Here is a 25,103-nt window from a genome sequence, read left to right as displayed (position 1 = left end):
GGGTAACACATTGTCATGGCAACCAAACAAATGGGTCWTCCCACTCCTGCTCGCTTCCATTGTTGCATGGTGTGTGAGAGAAATCACAGCACGAGCAGGAATGTGTTTTGGAGCTGCTGTGAGCCCGAGCCAAGCTCCCTTCCCAGTCTGGTCTTGGGCACGGAACCCCTGGGGAAGCACTGGGGCTGTGTCCCTGCTCAGGGACATGCACATGCACAGGTYCATGGGCTCAGTGGGTAAAGACGAGAGCTCAGGAGCAAAAGCAACTCCCACCAATAACATCCTGTGCTCCTGTGTATCACTGGATAATAGCAAGAAACACACTGCTGGAACAGTGACAATGAAGTGGGGATGGCTGAGCCAAGTCTCAGGATGGAATACCTGGGCAATGTGGTGATTCAGTGGGACAAGCGAATGAGGGAGTTCTGCAAGGATTGTGGTGTGTCTGTTAAACACTGCTTTCTTCCACATCTGTCCTGTGCTTCCCTCACTGCTCCAGTCTTGTTCTTGTTCTCCTTCCTCATAGTTCTTCTCATTCTCAGTCTTCTCTGTATTCTGTAATAACACTTTGCCAACCYTTCATCTCCTCCTCCTGCAGTCCTACAGGCCCACACCCTCCCTGCCACTCTCCATATCTTCTGATAAGACAGTTTCAGAATCACCCATCTTTCATGCTACAAGATACTTTCTCTCATAGGGCTTTGCTTTCAGACAGATGAGAACTTAATCAAGTTTACAGCTATTCCAGCTGGAATTGTGTGTGCCAGACATCTGGATGAAGAAATTACTTTCTTGAAGTTTATGTAATTAATGTCAGCCAAAAGTCATAAAATGTTTCCAAGATTCAGGATAGGGTTGATATGGACATGGGCCAAAATTATGGTAATTATTAAAAAATTTAAACAGATTTCCCAGAGTTTGCCCTATCCCCACAGTACAGAGTAGGGATATGCAGTTTATCAAGACATATTGCAAGTTTCTTCAGAGCATGTTTCATTTTTACTTATGGATATCTGTTCTTTTCCAAATAAGATAAAACCACCCAAAACAATTGTCATTTGCACATCTCAACAAAAAAATTGTTGATGTTTGCCAGATAAGAACCCAACTGGTGTGGTTTTGTGCTGTGCATGTTGCAGGCCAGAGACTGAAGTGCAGTGTTCCCCARGGAGAGGATGAGAGTGAGGTAGCCTGAAAAAAGGTAAGCAGACTCTGGAGATGGTAGCTGGATCAAGAGGAAAACCAAGACCAGTACACAAGAAGATGAGTTTAAGATGATGAGCAGAATCATAGAATCATAAAACGGTACAGGGTTGGGAGAGACCTTAAAGGTCATCCAGTTCCAACCCCCAGGCAGGGACACCCTTCACTAGACAAAGTTGCTCAAAACCCTATCCCGGAGAAACAGCAAGAACTATGCCTGGAATGGAATTTAAAATTCCTGTCTCACCATTCACATGCTCTTAGTAAATATGTGAAAACTTCTCAGTAAAGGCTCTTATTGCTTCATCAAGAACTATGATTTGCCGTGACCAGGAGTTACTTCACCACCTTCAGGCTGCAGAGTTCTGCAAAGTTGTTGCCAACACCAGGCTGATATCACATCATGGGATATTCTGCTCCTGTTTCTGTTTTAAAAACAAACAAGCCATCAAAAAAAAAAAAAATCAAACCAAAATCAGAAAAAGGCAGAATATTACCTGCAAGCTACTTTTAAAGCATCATGAAGTTGATGAAACATTTGCAATGCACTTTTTACACATCTCTCTGCAATCTTGTTTCAAACTGCTTGTATGGCCTTCTGTAGTGGAAGGTTTACATAGAGGTCATGCATTTTTATTGCAAGAGGAATCAGGGCTCGGTTTAATGGAACAGTAATTTGTGAAAATGAGCCATGGCTGTGCTCTGAAAGGTTCTTAACCCACAGGCTCACAGGTCAGAAGCTTTGTACACAGGGAAGAAGGAGGAGAAGGACTGACCTCTGCTTTAAAGCTTCTGCAGATTTATGCTCTGCCCTGCTCCTCTCCATGATATTGCCTACAATGCCAGGCAAGTGGCTGGAGTCAGACTATTCATGTGTGGCAATTGCATCTACTCATTGTCTGGGTCTCTCATTTTAGCCTGCATTGATAAGGTGTTGTGCTTTCACTGTCACCTTTCATGTCTTTGAGAGCTGCACTTTTAATGTCTAATGTGTCAAATGCACCAAAAAAAAATCTTCCATTGGCAACTCAGAACAAGCAGAAACTGGACTTTTGATATTTCTTTTGTTTCTCAGTCCTCCAGATATAAAATGGATGTGCTAGTATCACCTTATGTTACAGAGATGCTCTGAAAATATGTTCATTTCTATTTTTGTAGYTGTTGGATACTAATACAAACAGCTTGAGAAGTCTCAGAGAAATTTCAACMACTGTTTAGAACAGGTTTTGAAAAATGCAAGAGGTAAGGCATAGGAGCCACATGAGTAAACAAAATTCTGAAAAGCYATTTAAAAAGTGAGCACTCAATCAGGCAGATGTGCCATGAAGAAAACACGGTATGTAAGGATGAGATTGCAGATGGAATTAGAAAGCATAATSACATAAAGCCAAATTAAGTTTGCTTGTGAATCTTAATTCTTGCATCATTTCCCATCTGTTGAGGCCTTGGCTATACAGCCTCAAAAGCAATATAATAATAAAACATTGCACAGATTTTGTACAAGTTCTTATTTCTGCAACAGACAAACAAGTGTTGAAGCAATAAGAAAGCCCCATCCCTCAGACCCATGGATGAAAACTTTCCTGGATCATGTGGTCATGTTACTTTGTTTTGGTTGTGTTCTAGTTTGTTGTCCTGCTTTCATTGTTGTGTTCTTTCACATTTTTTCTGAGTTAAAGGTACCTCTCTATCATGTAATCTACTGTGAAGTCAGATTACAGTCCTGATGGCAGTAGTAAGGTCTTTCATGAAGACAAATGTTACATCATCTTGGTACTGTCAAAATTACCWGGAGCCCATCACAGACACTGGTATTTTAGAAATCCAGTGTAAAAAGACAGGCCTTGAACTAAGGAATTTATAAATTCAGAGACACAGCTATAGAAATAAGACACAAACACCCAAGAAAGACACAAGCAGATGAAAAAGTAATCAAATACAGTGCTCATATCAGAAAGAAAATCAGTAGTTTTCTGCATTTATAAAAACATAATTGAAAGCATTGTTTTGTCTTTCATACCAGACCTGCTTTACACTACTTTCTGCACCAGCAGTTAAAGCCAGAGCTATTTATTCCCTTCCTTGTCACTGGAGGCTTTTACCTATAGTAAGCAAAATGCAAGCCAGCAATCATGTAATATATTATAGATTCCTTGTTCTGTTTCCAGTTCCCACAGCCCTGTTGTGCCCACTGTTTTATCACTATCTAAAAATTTAATTTCATAAGGTATAACAGGGAGTCTAGAGCAAAATCTACATGATAGTAATGGTGAACATTACTCAATCAGAAAACAGTGATTCAATGCTACTGCATTATGCAAGAGAACAGGATTCAAAAGATTTATGACACTGAAGATGGGAAGGGAATAATGGGAAAATTACACATTTGAGCAAAATGCCTAAGGATTATTGCACTTGGAAGTGAAATATCATACTTGTGCATGCATTCAAATTCACAAGCAATATGCAGATGAAACACTTAATTAGTTTGTGGAAGACCTGCAAGAGTGAGAAATATATAGATACCATAGTTCATGCTAGCAGCAATAAAGATTACAAAAGACAAACGTAAAAATATCTCTGTTCCAAGAACATAAGCACATGGATGTTTCAGCAGAAGATCCACAGTTCATATTAGTTCAGGAAACTGAAAGTGTGCCCACTTCTGACACAAAGAACCAGCATTTCCCTTGCCAATAGCCATCACTGGAAATTCCAAATGCAAGGGAATTCTGTATTTAGTTCCAATTTTTAACATGGCCTGTACTGAATAGCTCCTTTTCTTTTGTTGCCTAATTTCTTTCTTCCCCTTTCCCAGGCTGTGGTTCACTCCAAAAGTGGCAATGTAATAATAAGAAGAAAGAGAGATGCAGGTGACCTAACCATGCATACCTGATTTAGCCACAAGTGTGAGTTTGAACGTTACTTTATTCCTCTCTGCCTCTGTGAAATGGAACCAACAAGAAACCAGTCCAAAAGCAGGATCTCAGCATTCTTGCTTATCAAGTTATTTTTCTTTATATTGTTTGCAAAAATCGTATCAGTTAAATCTGATTTGGGAAAAACAAACCAAAGTTAATTCAGCCTTGCTTTAGCCACCTCAGTTMATCTTCACCATTAAGGAATGGGGGTGTTTCAGGCACAACAACAACAATTTTATTCTTGCTTAATTAATTTATACCTTTAATCTCAAACCATGTTTTATAAAATAATTCCTATCACCAAGCATTCAACATTAATATGTACTAACTACTGGATAAACTTACTGAAGTAATTAATTTGTTTCAATGAAAATCTTTCATTGAAAATTTCATTCTCAAAATTATAGATTATCTCAGAACTGACACTGGAATTACAGGGCAAAAAGTCATACTTCTTGTTTTGCAAAAAATTTCAGGCTTCCTGGCTGCAAGTGTTTACCAGCACTAACAATTTAAAACATATTATTGTGGCATCATTAATAAATATTTGTCCCTCACTTGCAAATCCTTTCAAGATAAGGCTAGAAGGAAGAAAACTTTCCTGGGAAGTGAGTGCTGAGACATGAACGAAACCAAAGGAAACAGGTTGTATATCTTTGTGAAAATTACTTTCTTGATATTGCTTGTGTATAAAGGGTTGACAATTTGCCAGTSCCTATTTTTTCTTGGCTTTGATGCTAGACTGAGGAAAAGAGCTTCTGGCTAGAGCAAAAAGGGCTGCTTCTGGCATATTCTGCTTTATTATTCCCATCAGATACTCCTTCTGGTTTGGGCTCTTTTTAATTCTCAAATAATTATTTTTATGGCACCAATTGTTATAAAACCTTATCCTCACATTTACAAGTAGAACGATACTCTTGAGGCAGTTTCTTCATGTGTCCCTTACCCAGGAGGAAAAAATGCATTGATAGAGAACAGAAGAAATTTCATCAAAACTGATCATTTTCGACTGATGGTTATACAATATCTCGTAACAAATTAAAGGTTAAATAGACCTAGACAAAAGGCAAGGTAACCATAATAATGCAAATAGAACTTAGTTTAGGTTCCATTTTATAGCTTAACGATATCATTAGACAGAGCAATGAAAACCACAATAATAAGACACCACATTTTGGAAAGTAGCAGCAGAAAAACTAATTAGRAGCAGTATGGAAAAGGAAAGAATTGTACAGCATAGGGATGTTTATAATGTAAGAGAGGAGAACTAAAAACAAAACCAAGAAATGGGACTAGGATGGAGCTAAACTCTCCTGATTTCTAGAATTAATAGAGGTATATTTTAAAAGCCCAGAAATTTGAGAATATAAATATATTTTGGGAAAAGCAGAATAAAAACCAACCAAACAAACAACACAGGGTAGAAGAATGATCTGGTCTCTTTGTCAGAAGAAAAACAAATCAAAACCACCGGAAACRTTTTTGGCTTGTGCCAGAATCTGCAGAACATACCCATATGTGAGTGTGTATAAATAACAACAATGGATCTGTTAGAGCTTGGATATAGTGAAAGTAAATGCATCRTCTTTCTTTTAAAATGGAGAGAAAGCTCTAAGACTGAAAATAACAGCTTGCTTCTGTAGTTTGCAAAAAATCCAGCTGAGATCAAGACTAAATCAAAGACTGAATAGCAACTAGAGTTCTGACAGCAGTAATGAGTATAGAAAGGGATGTGGATTGTTTTTCATTTATTTTTTGCCACCTAAAGCCTCCATCAGGSCCAGTTCAAAGCTTTAAAAACAGCAGGCTCCTCTAAGTATTAGAGTTCAGGTTGAAACTGTTAGTATCAGAACACACTGGAGTTTTAAGAGAGTAAAAGTTGTACATTGTCAGAATACCTCTATTTTGTACTGATAAATGATAATTCTATAAGATATTTCCTCATTAATGTATTTTTCTCTTATATACTTATCCTGATCTGCTTGTTTTCCTGTTCACTCTCCACTTATAGCTATCTTAGAGAGAGAGATCATGAAAATTAAACTTAAATAGGACTTACACAGACTCAGAAATATAAGGCAATGCTTTMTCTTTCTGGATTATTCAAATGTGGACAATTTTCCAAAAGATTTGAACAGTGGTTCAATGTTTAACTTCTCCCTCTCTCAAACATTTGATTCTTGATGGCTCTCTATCATTTAAAACTCCATGTAGGTAACACTGAGCTATTCATTTTGATATATGTCTGTCTCACAGTGAATTGTCCTTTTTTCTTTATCCATATCCCTTTCAGCCAGAAGACACAATAACTTATTCTGTCAATTCAGAAAACCATAAGAACATTATGCCTTAATAGAGAGATTGTTTTTCCCTCCCTTGCTTTCTCCCAAGTGTACACACRGTCAGCCCCTGTCCAGAAATGTAGTCTCAGATCTAGTTACATTTTATGTAGGAAGTAAAATTATTTTTCTAGCCTCAGGCAAATACTTAAAAATGTATTTGAAGATGCAATACCACTAACAAAGCAAAAAAAGAAGTGTTCTGCTTACTGGCTGACTGTTAAGAATCAACACTTATACTCACTGCACCGAATCTTTCATGCTGCAGGAAAATMAAACATAACAAGGTGATGTGATTTAGAAAGTGAACATTATCTGCATGTCCAAGCTGGTACAGCATGTTGGACATATTGGACATGCAATGATTAAAAACTTCCTAATTACTACTGACATGTGTCAGGCTATCAAGTACCTTTTAAAAATCCCTAGGATTCAGGTATTTTTAACATYGGTTTGCAAGGGAATGTTTGCCTTACCAAAAGATATTGCAGGACAATAAATGGTGGCATTGAAAGAGACAACTTGGACAATCTAATCCAAACACTTGTTCAAGCAAAGATGGTTTTATATTAGTCTCCTCATAAGTATACTTTATGTTTCCTAAAAGACACCTAATTGATCATTTTGCCTCTACTGTGGTGACGAATTATCTGATCAACCTCTCTGATCAACCTCCGTGTTAAAAGAAAATATCTGCATACTCAGGCTAAATTAATCTTTCTCCCAAGTACAGCACTGGCCATTATTTCTGCCTACTAAAAGTTTTTCCATTTCTGTCTTTCCTGTTTTCACACATCATGATGGATCTATCTTTTATAATTTATCTCTTTTTATATAAAAAAATCTTTTCAATTCTCACACTGTCGTTCAATAAACCTGTCCATATTATTCTATACTTCAATGTATAGGCAGCCCACTACTACTATATAAAATGGCAGTGATACTCCTCCAGATCTTTGAAAAACGCCTTAACTTAGATTTCTTTAAATACACACGTACTCTTTTTTGTAACAGCTTTGGATAAGATTTCATTTCTGTTTGCATTTGTGACAGATACATATTTTCTGAATATATTTTCTTTTATCCCTATTCTCCTCCAGTTTCGCATCTTTTGTGCTGTGAACAGCAGGACAGAAAAACTACTAGAAGAATAAAGTTTTTTACTGTTTTCTTGCTTTGCTTTTTATGTAGTATTTAATGACCCTGCATTTTAGTTGCTAAGTTCATGCATCTAACAGAGTAAAGACTTTGAATATAGAATCTTACTGAATATTTCAAATTTCTAAATCTAGGTCTGTTTCCTTACAATATCAAAGAAGGGCTAGACTATGATCTTAGGGGTGGCAAATCTCGGACATTCCTAACATAGAGAAAGGGGGAAATCTATTTTTTGATCAAGTCTGCTGCAGACAGTGGAGAGTCGTTGTAGTGATGAAAGTTTTGCCTCAGCCTTCACAGCAGCCAAGATTTTATGTAATGTACTCTCCAAAACAGCTGGCAGAATCCTCTGTGCTGCAGTAATTGGGTGATAGATAGCGCTGAGCTACTGCTTTCACAATMGTGAGAGAGGGAGGCTGTGAGAATTTTCAGTTCTAGGCAAGGGAATGAGTTTGGCTTTGACTCCTGTAAATTATTGCTGTATATTTTAGGTCTACACATTTTGGCTACTGTTCCAATGGGGAAAATTCACCATGCTAAAAAAAATATATTTTGGCAATCTCTAGCTCACTGGTGATAGCTGCAACTTCTGTGTGTGGTGAAATCTGTTCTGTGAAGAAAAACTTTCTGATTTTCTGATGCAGGCAGAGCTGGATGAGGTGCCTGTTTCCCCAYTGATGTCAGCAGGCATTCACCTGTTGTCTTCTGTGAGGGCAGAAACATGTTTTTGTAAAGAATATGGTGACAGCAGAAATAATTTCATATTTTTCTTGTCAGTCACCAGCCAGCACAGTGCACTGAGTCAGCTCACTGAGGAGCCAGATGTGGCAGAGATCAAGCTGGCATGGGAGGACAAACGCCAGCAAGGGTTAGAGGGAAAGGAAAGAGAGGGTGTTCTGCTCAAACCCAGCAATTCTGTGGGCTGATTCAGCCCATCTRGTCCCAGCACACATGAGGATGGGACAGCCTGGCAGAAAGAGTGAAAAATAGTTTCTTAGAGCTCCAGCTGCATCTGATGAGTTTTCTTCTAATGGACAGCACTAGTCATTGAGTACAAACTTGTAAAACTAGGTAACAGAGCCAAAAACTGTATGCCTGGGTATATTCATGGCTGATGAGATCACTTCAAGGCATAAAGGATAAACATCTCCAGTGACAGAGTTTCTGATACAGTAATTCACCAAGGGCCAGGTGGATGGCACTGCCCTGTAGTTGGTATTTTTCCCTTTCTCCCTTGCAATATGTATAAGGGTAGTCCAAATTAATCACAGTTATTTTGCCCCCTCATGTGAGGTCTCATAGGGTTCATGGTTTCTTTGTGGCACTGATGACAGCCTCAGCTGTCAGCTACCAGAGTTTGTAGGGACCTTCAGGAGATGTAATACCAATTAATTGTTTTGTGTTTCTTGTCACTGACGCAGACCCTCCATCTCCAGTTTCTTGCAGGAATGAAATAAAATTTGTATTGACCTTCTCTCCTGTCCAAAGGTGTTATAGTAGTAGGCAAACAGGCCCTTGGGAGTACAAGAATTCCAAGTCAGAACAGAACTTCAAGGATTTATTGTTGCTTCTGCATCTTCTGACTTTTCAAAATTGCTTGCACATACATGCTGACCAGAAGGATGAAGAATTCTGTTTCTATGCTCAATGTATAAAGGAAGTTCTTTCCAAGCTAAATTCTCCATCTCAGTCTGCCTTTTCCAATATCTCAGACCTTGAACACATTCTTAATCCTCTCTAATTTCTCTGGATTTASAGAATGCTGGGTTTCTGTTTTGAAGTTATTTTTGGATTGTTATCTGGGCAGATTCTGTTCCAACAGACACTCTAAAAGAAAAGGATTACAACCTCTTAGAAAKAAAATTAGCAGTTTTGGATGACAGTTGAAGAAAGTAGAAGAGATGGGAAAATTGAGATTTTTCCTACKTTCTGCAATCCAACAGGCACCCCTGAGACACAGAAGAGTAAGAAGTAGAGTTGTTCTAAAAAGTAGGTGATTTTTGCTTAACAGTRCATCTATTTTTAAAACAGCCTGAAAAGCAAGGAGAGTACAAAAATTGAAGTTTTCAATGGCCATTATAACATTGTACATGGCATTGTGAGAACAAGATTCTCCTAATGATTTTTTGTAAGATGTGAGTTTTGAACAATACTGCAGGTATTCAGTAGTTATCTCAGAAAATAAAAGAAATGTGTCATCATATGTCAGAGTACTTATTTACAATGCAAATTAAAGCAGATAATTTGACATTGATGAGTGTACTGATAAAGCCTACGAATTCTACAGATTCTTCACTCTTAAGGCCTGAAGAAAAAGGAACACAGGGAGAAATTTCTAGGGTAGAAAGCAGAAAGATTAAAATCTTTCTTTACTAGCCGTAATCACTGAACATCACTGGAATCGCTTGGAACCCTTTTAACTACCCAGGTTATCTCTTGGTCCAAAAATGCAAGAAAGGTCTTATACAGCAGGGCTTCTACACCAGCAAGCAGAGAACTTCGCACCTAAGGGAAGAATGCACAAACTTGGGCCTATCACAACCTGAGTGTGATCAAATCACTAAGAAGAAAAACAAAGTGAACAAACCCACAAGGAGCTGCTAATATTTACCCTACAAAAGCACAGGCTCATGGAAGAGCMGAGGAAAGGATGAAGCAGTCATCATTACCACTCCACATTTTCTCGGATGTCATTGACAACAGCCCAGCCAGGCTTGGTCTGGTGAGCTGTGGCAAAAGCTGGGAGGCAAAATCACCTTTTCAAAGAAATACCACTGCATGGACTATCTGAAGCTAATGTGTGCTTTCCAGTCTGTGCATTTTCAGGCAGGTGATCTCAAATGAACCCATTGGAATTCTAGAGGAAAAGCAGATAGCTGTAGAGTTTTCCCACCATAGTATAAGGATCTCTAGTTGCTTCACATAAAAGCAGATAAATTCGTAAATGAGGTCTGGTGGAAGAAAGCCCTGCATCAGCAGGCAAAAAACAGGTCCCTCAGGAGTCCTAAAAAACAGGCAGAACTTCTTTAAAAGATGAAAACCATGAACAAGAAGGAAGACAAGGAATAAGAAATAGCCAGTCTGTTTCCTTAAGGGACAGCACAAAGGAAGAATAAAGAGATATAAAAAAGAAATGTACAGTCACAGAATAAAATGCACAACTTAAATTGCCTTGTTGTAAAAGTAATGCTTTTTCTTGATCTGTTCCGTGAGTGCTGAAGGTATCGTTTGGGGCGTTTTGATGGGGTCTTTTTTGAATTCTCAAGCCTCAGAAATGTAACAGTATTTTGTTTTCCTTGCCTTCGTTGGGTCTTTCCTGAAAGAATTGGTGCTCTGATGGGAATGACTGAGAATCCTTTAGATTTCTGAAGACAATCCCCAAGTTAGCTCTTTGCGGACCGCCAGAATAAGTTTTAAAGAGATCAGAGGCGTGCTTAACACTCCCCCTCGCCCCACACCTCCCTTCTCCCGCGCCCTTCCAGGATTCCTCCCCTCGCCCGCGGCAGGAGCCGCGCTGCCGGAGGTGCGGGAGGTGCGGGAGGTGCGGGAGGCGCTCCGCGCTCGGAGCGGCGCTGCTGGCCGGGGTCTGCCCGGCCCCGTGGGCAGCTCCTCGTCCGCGGGGGGAGGCGGGCAGCCCTCCCAGCCCTCCCCGCCCTCCGTCCGTCCCTCCTTCCTCCCGCCCCGTCGCGCCGGAGCCCGGCGGCGCTGCGGGCGGGGGGTGCCGCCTGCCCGGCCCCGCGTCCGCCGAGCTCCCGGCGGGGAGCGGAGCGGCCCCGGCCCGGCCATGGGGCTGCTCGCCGCCGGCATCCTCGGCTGCTGCTGCCTGCTGCCCCTGGTGCTCCCCGCAGCCCCAGGTAAGGCCGGCGAGCGGGGCGAGCGCTGCTGCTCCTCCGCCGCGGGAGGGGAGGCGACTTGGGAAAGTTTCGGGAGTTTGCGGGGCCGGGCGGGCAGTGGCGGTGACGGGAGCCCTCCTGGAGTCCCTCGATGGCAAAGGCTTCCCCAGCCCTGGCTGCAGCCGGAGATGCTGAGTGTCTCCGGGAGGCTTTTCCTTGGCAGCGCACGGAGTGCATTTCTCCTGCCACTGGCGTAGGGTATCAGTGGCTAGCGGTGATGTTTCAGAGGAGCATTGCTCTATGCAAATATTGAAACAAACACGACAAAATCCGCGAYTGAGATCTCTTTCCCTTATTTGTCGTTATTTATGCATGATTTAATGAGAATGATAATTTTCACCCGATGTAGGTTTGAAATGAACGCAAYGCTTTTATTGTAAATTGTATTAAATGGACTTTCTTTTCTGACTAAAAGTAATTTTGCGTTTCAAGTAGTTCTGAAACAATGCCTTCGGAGTGGCATGTAGTGAAGCGACATCCCTGAATCTGCTCTGACATTACGCTTTTAAAACTGTGTGTAGGGATATCTCATACACTTTCCATGTGCTAAAGTGACTTTGTATTCTTTTGTGATTAATTCTTTATGTCATTTCACTTGCCCTATAGGAACATTTTATAACATGTTCCAGATTAAGGTAATGTAAAATTTTATGCTGCAAAAATGTGTTTGAAGAAAAATGAAACTGAGTATATTGTAGTCTGGGCTCTTTTGAAACATCGGTAATGTGKATAGGACATCTTGTGGGTCTTTTTGTTTGATTTTTCAGTTTGATGTTATAAACCTCTTCTTCCAGGCGTGAACTGTAAAGCTGGCTGCCATCCAGAGAATGGATTCTGTGAATTTCCCAGTGAATGCAGGTAAAAAGATCTGTCAGACAGGGGTTAGCACAGGAGTTTCAGTAATTCATAGTCCTAGTAAAACATATGGAAACTGAAATGGTTTGACCTCTGAAAGTATGGAACTGTAATGAAGCAAAAGCACTCTATTAGAATACAATAATWGGAATCATAGAGCATGGATGCCTAGATACCTGCTTAATTTACTTTTTCCAGTATGAGGTATTTATATTGATGAGATTTTTTTTCAATGAATGAAATGGTTTTCTTCATGTAAACTGCTTCTAGTATCCCAGAAGCATTGCTGGCATCCTTTTGTTCTAATAGTACAATTTGGTACACAAATGTTTATTTATTGTGTCTCAGAAAAAGGGGGGAATCTTTGTAATTACATTTATTAAAAATAAACTATGTTTCTGTCTCGTCTTTTATCTCTTTCAGATGCCAACCTGGCTGGCAGGGTGCGCTTTGTAATCAGTGTGTTCCTTTCCCTGGGTGTTTGCACGGCAGCTGTGCCAAGCCCTGGCAGTGCATCTGTGAGGAGGGYTGGGTTGGCAGCCTCTGTGACATAGGTTTGCACATCCTTTTCTCTCCCGGAGCAAGTGAGGGGAAGCAGCCCCATCTGGTGCTGGAGACATGCAAAGTCCTTCTGGAGAGCTAATTTTAAAATATTGAATGTTGGCTCCAGATAATGAGGAGATTCTGGGTAGTGGCACATGAACCTCGAACTTCTATAATAATTTGGGCAGAAGCAATGCAGTATTTTTTATAATTGGGTGTATGTGTGAGTAAAGTGTAAATTCATTCTATTTTAAACATTGATTTTCATGGACAAGGACAACAAATAGCTGCTCCCTTGCTGTCATACATGCCTTTCTAAACAAAATACAAGTTGTCTTGCATATATCAAGCAATTTTAAATATTTATGTAGCAGATTATATATATGTATATATGCTATTTTCTTAGTACTTCTTGAAATGAAAACATTGTGCTTACTTTTTCCTTTACTTAACCCGGTGATGTTCAGTAAAGTAACATTACCATAACTGAGAAAAAGGTCTGCCTGAACACGCTACCACTTCCCCCTCAGGTCTGAGGGGTAAGCACAGCTCTCACCCTCTGCCAGTCAGAATGAGCCAGCTTAGCATAAGCAAGCTGAAGAATTGGCCTTTGTTGAGATGGTTTATTTTGGCTGACACAGGCACATGTTCAGTCAGAGAGATCTGAGGGGATGGAAACCACATGAGCATCCAGGAGCATGTGCCTGTTCAGCCCACAGAGCTGCAGCTGCAAGAGGACAGGTGTCCAGAGCCTCATTTTCTCTTCATGCCTTTTAGGCTTTTGTTGGTATATGGCTTATAATTCATAGAGCATGTCTGAGCCCTCCAAAGCATAGCCAAWGTGGTGATAGATGACAGTTGGAGCTGCATAAGATTTTCAAGATGACTGAAAGAGTCAGAAGGTTTTAGGTAGGTCMCCTCCTTGCAGTGACACTTGGAGTTTGGTGCAAGTTTCTCAGGAACTCATTTACCTTCTCAGGTTTTGCCTCCTGTACTCACTGGCTGCTCACATGAGCAAAGTGAAGCTTCTCCAAGTCAGTCCTGGAATGTTTGCAGGAGCTGTGGTAGCAGTGGTGACAGCTGGTGTGGATGTGACTATAAACTCTCAGATGCTGTTCTGGACACATCTCATGTGTGTTTGTACCTGAGACAGACATCTAGGATTCTCATTGCAGTTAGTGAGGAATGAATCCTTCTCTGCTCTAGTCACAGATTTCTAAAACTGCAYAGAAAAATCTCTCCTCTGCCGCCTTAGGAAACGCAGTTCTGTTGCTTAACAGTAAATGCAAAGGATGACATTTTTAAAGGTAGCATCCTCACAGTACTACTGAAAGCTTTAATTGCATAGCTGAATTTCTTAGTACTAATGTATCTTTGCAATTCTGAGCCTTGCAGTGTTTCCCTCTTGCAACTGCTATTTAGGGTGCAAAAGGATGCATTGAAAGTTGAACCCACATCTTTATGAAAAAGCATTATTTTAACATATTCATTAAGATGGTCCTATAATACCCAAAAGGGTATCCCCTGCTTCAATGCAGAAACTGTTATTTCTCTCAACACAGAGTCATCTCAGAGTCTTCTTTGCCATTATGAATCCTGATCCCCTTGAAGAGCTGCCAAGAATTCTTAGCCAAAAAGACATAACTGTCTTTTCATCTGCAGCAGTGTTATGTTGATAGTCTTTCATCTCACTGGTTTTACCTACTCTAAATGCACTGTTTTGCCATAAGGGATCAAGAGAATAACTGTTTTGCTAACACCTCTGATTGTGCTGCCGTTTTTAATATGGGCAGCCTGGTTCTCAGTTCAGGTCAAGAATGACCTTAGTAATTKAGAGACATGCTGGTTATAGGTTGGGCTTGCTCCATTGCAAACACGCAGGGCAGAATCATTTGGACTATTATTGCAGTGACATGGGCAGACAAGGCACTTGAAGAAAGACATCTGTGAGTTGSTCTGGTGTTAACCTCTGGTTAATCTCTTTGCACTGGAGCCTGTCCAACTGAGTCATGATGCCATGGCATCTTCTCATCTTGTTGGAAACACGGCCTTGAAATGTGGTGTGTGAGCCCCTGGAATCAGGCTGCACAGCACAGAGTTTCCCTCTGCTGCTKATGTACACTGCACAGTACAGGAAAMACCTCTAATATTGACCATAGCAAAGGGAAAATGAATTTAGTCAATTTGTTTCCAGGAAAAAAAATAACTGCCCAGTCAGAATCTTTGACCCACCTTGCTAGATCAGATCTGTCAGTTTGTCACTGCTTGCTGTGTCTACACAGTCGTGTCAGCAGGTCCGTGACCTCCTGCTGGAATCCTGGCCTCAGTTTGTCTAAAAAGCCAACAGACAGTGTGAACTGGGGGTAAATTGTCCTATTTGTCACTTGACTCTTTGCCAAGGGAACATTTTGGTGAACTGTCATCAGACAGTACAGGTGGAGTCTCTTATACCCGTGCTATGAATGCATGAGACAGGGGCTAAAAACTCTGCTRTGGTAAACTACAACTGAGTGTGTTTTCCTCATAAAAATACTCAGTGATTGCTTTGTGGACTGCAGCATGACAACTTAGTCTGATGCAGCTGTATATTAATTTATGGGTAATGGGATTGAGGCCATTCATAATATATGTGTAAATGTAGCATCCTGTTTCTGAGTTTTCATCTCAATTACCACTTGGTTGTTGGCCTTTTGAGAAGTAAAAAAGAAAAATAGAGAAAATGGGCTAATTAAGACTATTGATATATTTTAAAAGAACCATCCTTTTAAGATGTGTTTTAAAATTAAATACCTGGCATAAATTATTGACAGTAGCATTTGTATATATATATATACACATACCCATTCATATATTTATATTTCACAGAGTTTCCATGCTCCTGCATCAAAGTTCATGTTTTCTCCTCCATCAAAGTACATGCTTTATTAGCTGCCTTTAGAGTCTGTGGAAATAGCTGGCAAACAATAGTGCTCCAAAAAGCATTCAAGATTGTCCTTGTGAAAATTGAAGCTTACACTCAAAGCATGTGCTAAGTTGTTTTCTTGCAATGAGAACAAGCTAATACATTAGGAAATAGAACCTTTTATCCAGCGAAGATTGTATTTGAAAGCTAAGGCTGTTGTTTTGCTGTGGTTAAAATTTTGCAGTAACTCATGTTATCATCTAAATTTCATGTTATGCTGTGKGAAGTAAAATATAAATGCCCTTAAATCCCTTTTCATCTTCCTAGAAAGTGTGTAATGTGTGTGTGAGGCATCAGATACCTTCCAGTCAGCAGTTCTCTGCAGCTGCTGCATTAGCTGTCTAAAATACACACTTGTTTATTTATTTAGTTTCAATTATTTTAAGAATTCAGTAATCATTTGAGTGGGAAGTGGCTCAGCAGGGCAATTCCAAAGAAATCRAGATGTGTGTCTTTGGATCCAGACATCGTACAGCTCTGTCTTCCTGTACAGTTATGTAAGGGTTGAATGTAGACCAGCCAAAAGATTAAATTTTAACAGATTTTTTTGTAACTTGCTGATCTCTGTTTCTATGAAACATTTATTCATAAGCACATAATGATATGGGCAGGGAGCAGGGAGAATTCCCAGTTCTTGATTGCTTTATTGGAATTCTGCTCATGGAGAAGCCAAGATTGTGAAAGAATGGCTAGACTCGGTAGATGTCTTTCTCCCATACTAATATTTTATTTCTATTATTACTTATTTATAGAATGGGGCAATTCAAACACATTTTGTGAGCGGGAACTAGAAAGAGAGAAATAAGCTGAAATTGCTTGCAATAAATGAACAATCTGAACTCCATTGTAAGAAAAAGGGGAATAGACAAGAATTTATAAAATGCAGGATGAAAGATTGTCAAGGCTATATTATCTGAAGCATTGTATACCATTTACCAACTCTTTCTCATTAGATTAATCGAGCCCTGTTGGTTTTTTTTCTAACAGATATTCACCCATGTTCTGCAAAGCCCTGCACCAATAACTCAACATGCATAGAGACTGGGGATGGAGGATATATTTGTCTATGTTCCCAGGGATTTACAGGAAAAAACTGCCATCTCAAGAAAGGACCATGTATTATTAATGGGTAAATATTGATTTCTGACATTAATTTAAATTCTGTACCTCTATCATTCAGAATTCTTTGCTAAGGGAAAGCATCTCTGTGCCAAAATACACAATGCCTCTCATAGTTGCTGATATTAYTATCAAACTTTACAAATAGTGTAAAGTCTTACAGATTATCAATCTGAGTTTRGTACACAATTTGAGTACTAGACATGCTAATTTGCACATTTTATTGTAGTTAATTTATACCTTCTCATGATTTTTGTAAACAAACTTTAAGTGGCTCCTATCTTGTGGTTTCACCTCTAGTGAGGGATACTTTCTACAAAACCTAACAAGAGCAGTAGTCAGCACACAAGCTGTCTRCACAAGAACACCTAGTCCAGCAGTCTGTCCTTTTTCTTAACCAACATATAATGATGTCTGTAGTTAACTGAAGGAGACAATCTCACTTCCATCAGAACAGGAAGATCATTGCTCTCTATTCCTTAAAAGAAATGGGACATTAAGGACATCAGTTCAGTAGGTTGAAGGAGGTCATCCTTCCCCTCTGAACATTCTTGGTGAGACACATCTGGAGTGCTGGGTCCAGTTCTGAGCCACCCAATACCAAAAAAAAAAAAAAAAGCCAAGGGCCATGGACAGAATTAAGGGATGGGAACATCTCACCTATAAACTTATAGGATAAGTCTCAGATACTGAGAGCTGGGTAATTTAGCCTGGAAAAGAACAGCTCTGAGAAATTTTCCATGTGTAAGAGAGCCTGATGAGGGGAAGCAAAAATGACAGAGACAAACTTCACATAGAGGTGCCCAGTGAAAGGAAGGGCAAGAGGCAACAGGCACAGACTAAGGAACTTCCAGCAAAGTCAGTGGTAGAACTGCTTGGAAAAAGGAAGATCTTTCAATGTTAGAGAAAATGTGAACTGGCATTTCTGTCGAAATCTAGAAGCATCTGCTGTCTTTTAGCTTGTCAAAGTTCTGATCCCATAAAGATCAGAATGCCTTTCTGGTGGGTACAAACTTGGTAAAACTATCACCCAAAAATCACAGTTTTCATTTAGGAGACTGCCTCCTTGCTCTCTAGCTCTATATTGATATCCTCTGRTTCTCTTTTTGCTCAGATAATTACAAATATTCAGATCTACCTTATGACTGAATCTTCCTGAAAACTCCTGAATCTTCCTGTAAGGAACATAAACACCTCTCTCTAACTCTGGCAAGAATTGCCATTCTTTCACAATTTAACATCAGAATTTTTTTTTGCCATTGCTTTTAGTTGGGGGAAACTCACAGTTCTATCTGKGTTTACTTTCAGTCTCTGAGACAGCTATTCTGATTTGCCTATTTTTCTTCATTGACAATGAGGAAATTTAAGTTTCTTTGAAAAGCCACAAATCACATCCGAGCTACTTGCCTAATAGGGGGGATGTGAATTTTCTACTTTTCTACTTGTCACCTGTAGAGCAAATACTTCAGTAATTCAGTGTGGACATATTTACTAGTTATCCCAAAGAACAGGTGAGTTCCAAAAATACAGCATCAACAAAATAGTCCATGATTAGTTCCATGTACTTCCTTAAACCGCTTATGAATTTAAGTTGCTGAAGCTATTTTTTTTTTGTGTTGATACTCTGTTTTTGATCTGATTACTGATGAATTAGTCTGGAAATTATAAACTATTTTCTTCAAGAAAACAACATACTTGAAACAGAGACTCTTTCTCTAGGAAGCTGTCTTTAGGAAAATGAGTAGCAGTCTCTGCAAATCTGCATTTATTTCAAAAAGATAACTGTTGTCAGTATAAGCACTCCATATCTGCTAATAATTCAGAGTCCACCAGAGAGYGCATCCCACATCCTAGAAAGAGACCTCATCAGAGGTGTCATTTCATTCACATTTCACTTCCCCTCACTTCCTCTCTATCTCACTGGTAATGCTGAAGTTTTGATATTACTGAGTGTTACTGCTGTCTCCTTAATTAAKATTCACAGATGGAACCAAGACAATTCACAAATCAAAGTGTTTGTTCTACTCTGTTTACATGTATCTGCATTGGTGACCTCTGTGTGATGTTTTGAGGTTTTACTTTGAAGCAGAGTGCTACTTTCTAAAAGAAACCAGATTATCTGGGAAGCAAAGTAGTATGGACGTTTTCTACAACTACCACTTCACGTACTACACCTTGCTGTGTTAAATTGCCAAAAATGCAAAGTAACGGAATTTATTCAAGGAAATTAATATTACAAATTTATTTATTCAAACMTATTTAAATTTGACAAATGAAACTCTGTCAGTAATAAATAAAGAAAATTTTCAAAATTCTGCATTTTTCCCTTCAACTGTTTTTTATTTCAATATTTTACATTTCTCAAAGGTTCAGAAAAAAGTTTACACTTATGTTCTYCAGCAATTTCTTCCCATTTCCCTAGAAAGTACTGAGATTTAACCCAGCCATCAGGGTTCAAACTTCTACACATTTTCATATCCAAACCAATTTTCCATGGGTCCCATAAAGCTAAGGGAGGGTGCTAAATCCTCTGAGAAGGCCATAGCTACTCAAGGACTGTACAACTCCAATTTCCATATTTTGCTTAAAAAGCAAAAAGGCTAGTTAATGTGTTGAAATTCCTTACCTTGAGTAGTTACTAACAGTGGTTATGTCAAAGCCCAATTTTTCTTTCTTAATACTGCTTCCAGACARCCAATATGCTCTTTTAGTGGCTTTTTTTCTCAGCCAACAGTGAAGAACACTACGAGAGAACAAAGCAGTTGATGAGGAAGCAGCAGAAAATAGAGGTGATTCCTTTACCACAATGTTCAGTCTCTCCTGATGGGTGGCCCACAAGTGTTTCAGCCCCCAGCCAGAGGTGCTTGGAGGAATCTCTGCAATAGGTAGTCCCAGAGCAATGGTGAACAGCCCAGCCTGATTCTGAGCAGTGATCAGGGACCATCTGAAGTCAGAAAGTTTTATCTCTTTCACAATCATGTCAGTCAGGCATCAATAGATCTCTTAAATCCCTGTGTCCCACCATGGAATTCCATAACAGCCTGCAGCTACTGGCTGCTGTCTGTGAAATATCTGCCTCTGAAGTCATGATGGTCATTACCCCTCGGACTTTGCCCTGGATATGGGGGAATTAAATAATAGCTTGGACTTTTCAAGTATCAGATGGTATTGTGCTGTATGTCTTCAAGGATACATGGGTATTAATGAAAAGTTTTGTTGTCAAAGAGGCTGGTCCTAAGCTTTGCCAAATAGTTTTCTTTTTTTACAAGGTAAGTTTTAAAAGCTGTGTTTATAGGTGATGAACTGCCWTGAAAGTGGGGTTTGTAAACCTCGGGGACCCTTGTCAGCCAGCAGGGATAATTAAGGGACCCAGCCCACTTTGCATAGATCYCCTGAATTGACACTTTTGTGCCAGTCAGGGGTGGCCATATCTTCTGGCATTACACTCAGTAAGGCACAGTTGAATTGTAAAGACAGAAAAGATCTCTCCATTAATTTACATCACTTAAAACCAGTTGGGAAGTGTTTGAAGAGTTGGCAGAAATACTTGGTTTCCTGTGGTCCTGCCCTCACATTACAGCTGTCTTTGCCCAGGCTGATATTCCCTCATTGATATTTTTATTGTAATTACATCTATCAAAAATTATGGCTGAACAGCAATTTATAGAAAAGTATCTGTTTCTAAATTTTTTTGTGTCATGGAACACCAGAGAGCCAAAATAAAAACAATCTAGCTGCTAGATTGTTTATGTCTAGCTGCTATGGCAGTGTTTGTTTTGCCTATACAATATATAGATTATTTTAGGAATAATCAGGTAGAAAGGAAGCAGCTGTGCTGCTCATGTCTTTGTTCTCTCTTGTCTGAATAGTTGCTCAGATAAACAGCTCCAAGCATATAAAAACAGTGAGAAGCTTAATTTGAATAAATGTTTGAAATAATTCAAAATCCCTTCACAGCTCTTTGAGTTGAATTTTTATACTGGTGTGCTAATCCCGCCCGAAGGGTCAGCAGAAGATATTATAATCTGTATCGACAAAGCTGTTGAACAAACTCATTCTTGGTTCGGCTTCACTGAACTTTAGTGGATTTGCATTTGGAATTGGCTCTTCTAAAGAAAACCAGCTCTTTTTATTATATAAAATGTTTCCCAATAGTTCCTTTCAGTTGTGTCTCTGTGTTTGTTGTCTGTCCTAGTTCTCCCTGCCAGAATGGAGGAACRTGCGTTGATGACAATGGCTTTGCACCCCACGCCTCCTGCCTGTGCCCTTCTGGTTTTGCTGGCAATTTCTGCGAGATCGATCGAGACGACTGTGAGCCCAACCCGTGTGAGAATGGAGGAACATGCACAGATGTTGGTGTGGGTTTCAGCTGCTCTTGTCCCCATGGCTACACAGGAAAGCTCTGCAGCAGCCGTGTCACGTTCTGTGCCAGCAGCCCGTGTGAGAATGGAGGTACCTGCAGTGAACATCCCCAGGGAGGGTTCGAGTGCATCTGCAAACCAGAATTTGTTGGCGTGACCTGCAAACATCCCAGCAAAAACATGAGTCTCTCTGGGATGAATCCGCAGWCAAAGCACGTGCAGAATTACAAGCCACCCTCAAAAGCTGCTCACCATAGATCAGTGCATCAGCAACAAGAAATCCTGAAAATAACAGTGAAAGAAACAATCCAAAATGCAGATCCCTTACTGAGTAGAAGCCAGGTGATATGTTTTGTTGTTCTGGGCTTGCTTACCTGTCTTGTTGTCTTGGGTACCACTGGGATTGTTTTCTTTTCAAAATGTGAAATGTGGCTTGCTAATGCCAAATATAGTCATCTCCTGCGCAAGAAAAAGAACTTTTTTCTGAAGTCCAACAATGGGGAAAACCTCTCAGTTAATATTATCTTCCCAGAGAAGATCAAATTGACTAATTACACTAAGAACTACACTGCCATCTAGGCCCTTGAAAGCCGAGCAGCATCTTGCAACTTTTCATAGCAATATGTAAAATTTATTGCCTGTGGTTGGCCTCAGTATTTGTGGGTATATTTGCTGTAAATCGTGCTGAGTGATAATGAAGAAATGTAATGTATCTGTGTTGCTAAGGATTTTTTCATTCCCCAAAATAAAAAGAAAAAAAATATCAAAGAGCAAGGAATGTTATTTTGATTTATTTTCAAGGCAGCTATTTTTTTGTAAAATAAAACCTAACTTATCACTGGAATTGTATTGCAGCTTTCTTGTCTTGTGCATTATTTCTTTGGCAACTACAGTACTTGCAAATTACTCAGTAATGCTTTTTTTTTTTTTAATAAACAGCAGTTAAGGGCTATACTGGTTTATTTATTCATTTCTCAACCTTAACCTACAACAAAGTCTGCAACAAGTGTCCAGGCTGAATTCTTTTGCTATATCTGATAAAGGCTTTAGAGATTGCAGCCAGCAGGAGCAATTCACACTGATACATCACCTGTTCAGTCAGTGTTGCTATTTTTACCTGCTTATAAGACAGATTCTATAGAATCTTAGAGGTCTTTGGGTTATTAATTTCAGGTTAAAGGTCTCTTGCTTGAAATGCTACAACTATAAATTGTTCTATTTATCTATTTTAAAATGTTAAAAAGGTGTTCAATGTCTTTCTCTACAGAGACCTAGTAGAGATTTAAAGGCTCAGATTCTGACTTTTCTATAAATATTCTTTAAAGAACTCTGCAGAGAGAAGTATCCTTCATGACTCTGTCATGGGGAGAAATGAAAAGATGTCATGTGTCACCTGAAATAGGACAGCTGCTTTTAATTCTTCACTTCTGCTTTTTCTGTCACATTTCAAGGRCAGGACAAGGTTTTCAAGAATCAAAAGCAGCAGTGGCAAACAGGCAAAGGGTCTTGAAAACCATAAAATTGTCAGGGGCCTGAGRGCATTAATAAGTCTTAACCACCCTGAGGAGCTTCACCTGGGGCTCTCACCCACCTCCTGTCCACAGGGATATTTTGGGTCAGCCCAGTGCTGCTGGTTCTGSTCTGAGCTGGGCTGTGGCCGTGCTGGGCTCCACCTCTGCCCACAGTTGATCCYTGGACTGCCTGCTGTAGGTAGCCAACTGCTGAAAGCACCCTTTGGGCCCATTCTCCAGCCCTGTCTGGCCATGTCTGCTTTTGCTCCTGGAGCCCGTGGATGGCCCCTGGACCTGGTTCATCACTTGCAGTGATGAATTGCCGATTGGCCCCATTACCAGCTTTTGATGAGGGCATGGATCGCTCCCACCCTGGGGCATGACCCTCCTGAGTCTCCTCCCTCCTTTCCTAAATAGCCAGCCTGACACTGACTGCTCCCTGTAAGAAAAACAATCAAACAAGAAAAAAACCCCACCAAAACAACAAAACSAATCACTTCCAACTACAGTGCCTAAAGGTGTGTTTAACTGCAGTTATGTAACAATTTATAGGAGCAATTAGCAGCTTCTTCTCAGCTGTCTCACAGCTGTGCTATTCCCAAATCCATTAACAGCTGCTCAATTAAATAAAAGCCTTAAAGCACATACATGGCATTATAGTCAGATTTTTTTGTTCTTGTTAACATGTCTTTTAATTGCGATTAGCATGTAGGAAGGTTGCTGTACTGCTGATAATGTTTGCACATATCCCGTCATTGCAATGTGATGCAAAGAGGAAAAACGGTGTTCAGATGCTGTGGAGTGTGTTAATTCTAGATAACATGTGAAAATTTTAAAGGAAGAAGAWGCTCCTTCTCAAAGACAACTATTCATCAAACGCAGCAACTTTTCAGCCAGTTGTAGTGAAGTTTGAAGGAGACTTCGAAACCCAGATGAATGTAAAACCAGGTGAACAGAGTTGAATTTCAAGCCATGAAACATGAATCACAGGAGTTGACATACTTCTTTTAAACCAATACATTTCAAGCATATAATTCAGTATTGTGCAGTTTAACATAATATGTGATTAAAAATACATTAGGGTTAATCTGGAGATAATCAGAAACATGCATAACTCCATTGGGTAGYTTGCAGCTTTGATTCAAAACAAATTACAATTTTAGATATCTGCTAGGAATCAGTGGTTAAATTCCTGAGTCTCCTGTACACCTTCCTGTACACCTTTGAGCTCCCTTCACCCTTTGAGCTTGGTCTGCTCCAGGACTGAATGAGACTTTAAGTAACAAAGCTTTCTATTTTAAACCAATTTGAGGAAATTGTAATTCATATTTATAAACTGTCACCCTTTTCTTTGGCCATGGTGAACCAGTTGGTCACTCCTCCTCCTCCATTTCTTCATATGTAGATGGAAGAGAATTTTTGAATAAAAGTTTGCTCAGCATGGAAAAAACAGATTTCAACTCCCAGTATCCTTCCTGTCATTAGTAGTGCCAGTGACCAGTATAGAAGGCTGCTATTGTCCTGCTACCTTCTCCAAAGGGCAAAACTGTTACCTTAAACATAAAAGTCTGGAGAAAATATAGATATYTTCAGCTTCTCTGTTCCAGAAAATAATTAAATGTGCATGTTTGTTTTTCATGTCTGTGCTGTTAGTGTAGTGAATTGCTCCAAAGCCTTGTCACCACATAAGTGACAGAGAACTGGGATGATAAAAAAAGTTATGGATCAATAGCCTGCAACAGGTCTCCAAAGCAAGAAGTTTAAAACAAGCATTGTGCATAAACACTGACATAAGAGCAAAGAGAATCAGTGATACAGCTTCAATTTTATGTTAGTTCTACATATTTTTTATTAATGGGCAGAGAACAACATATCTGTGATACCCAGTGCTGTAGGTATCAACATCTATCTCAATGTCTCACCTTTTGATTTCTGAATGCTCTCCTTTAATCAAGAAATTATCGAACTTACCTCTGCCTTACTGCYTATGTAACRAAAAAAAATAAAGGACAGCKGCKCTGAGGGATGGTTTGGGAAAGTGGGAGAGTTTGTTAAGGGCAACAGCTCCTTCTCCCAAGGTATGGGTGAATATATTATTATATTATTTTTATTCGCTTTGAGCCATCTTAGCCTCTGTTCCTGTTAACAAAAAAAGACCAATAAATGTTCCACAAGTACCTGGCTTTTAGAGACAAGTTGTGAATATTTTTCTGGTTTGTCTCTTTTGAGTTTGTTTGG

At 39.7% G+C, this 25,103-nt stretch overlaps 1 protein-coding gene across 1 annotated transcript; it reads left to right on the top strand.

Moving 5' to 3' along the window:
• The first annotated feature begins 11,342 nt into the window (after window positions 1–11,342).
• DLK1 (delta like non-canonical Notch ligand 1) lies at window positions 11,343–22,263 on the top strand. The gene is made up of 5 exons (XM_057365786.1): window positions 11,343–11,475; window positions 12,309–12,372; window positions 12,793–12,923; window positions 16,862–17,003; window positions 21,189–22,263. The coding sequence occupies exons 1-5, from the start codon at window positions 11,406–11,408 to the stop codon at window positions 21,931–21,933; spliced, it is 1,152 nt and encodes a 383-aa protein (XP_057221769.1). The 5' UTR covers window positions 11,343–11,405; the 3' UTR covers window positions 21,934–22,263.
• Window positions 22,264–25,103: the final 2,840 nt, after the last annotated feature.

This window comes from Malurus melanocephalus, unplaced genomic scaffold, assembly GCF_030028575.1.
Source record: "Malurus melanocephalus ecotype Western Australia unplaced genomic scaffold, MMel_1.1 scaffold_57, whole genome shotgun sequence".
Lineage (NCBI taxonomy): Eukaryota > Metazoa > Chordata > Aves > Passeriformes > Maluridae > Malurus > Malurus melanocephalus.
This window is presented reverse-complemented; position numbering and strand designations above follow the sequence as displayed.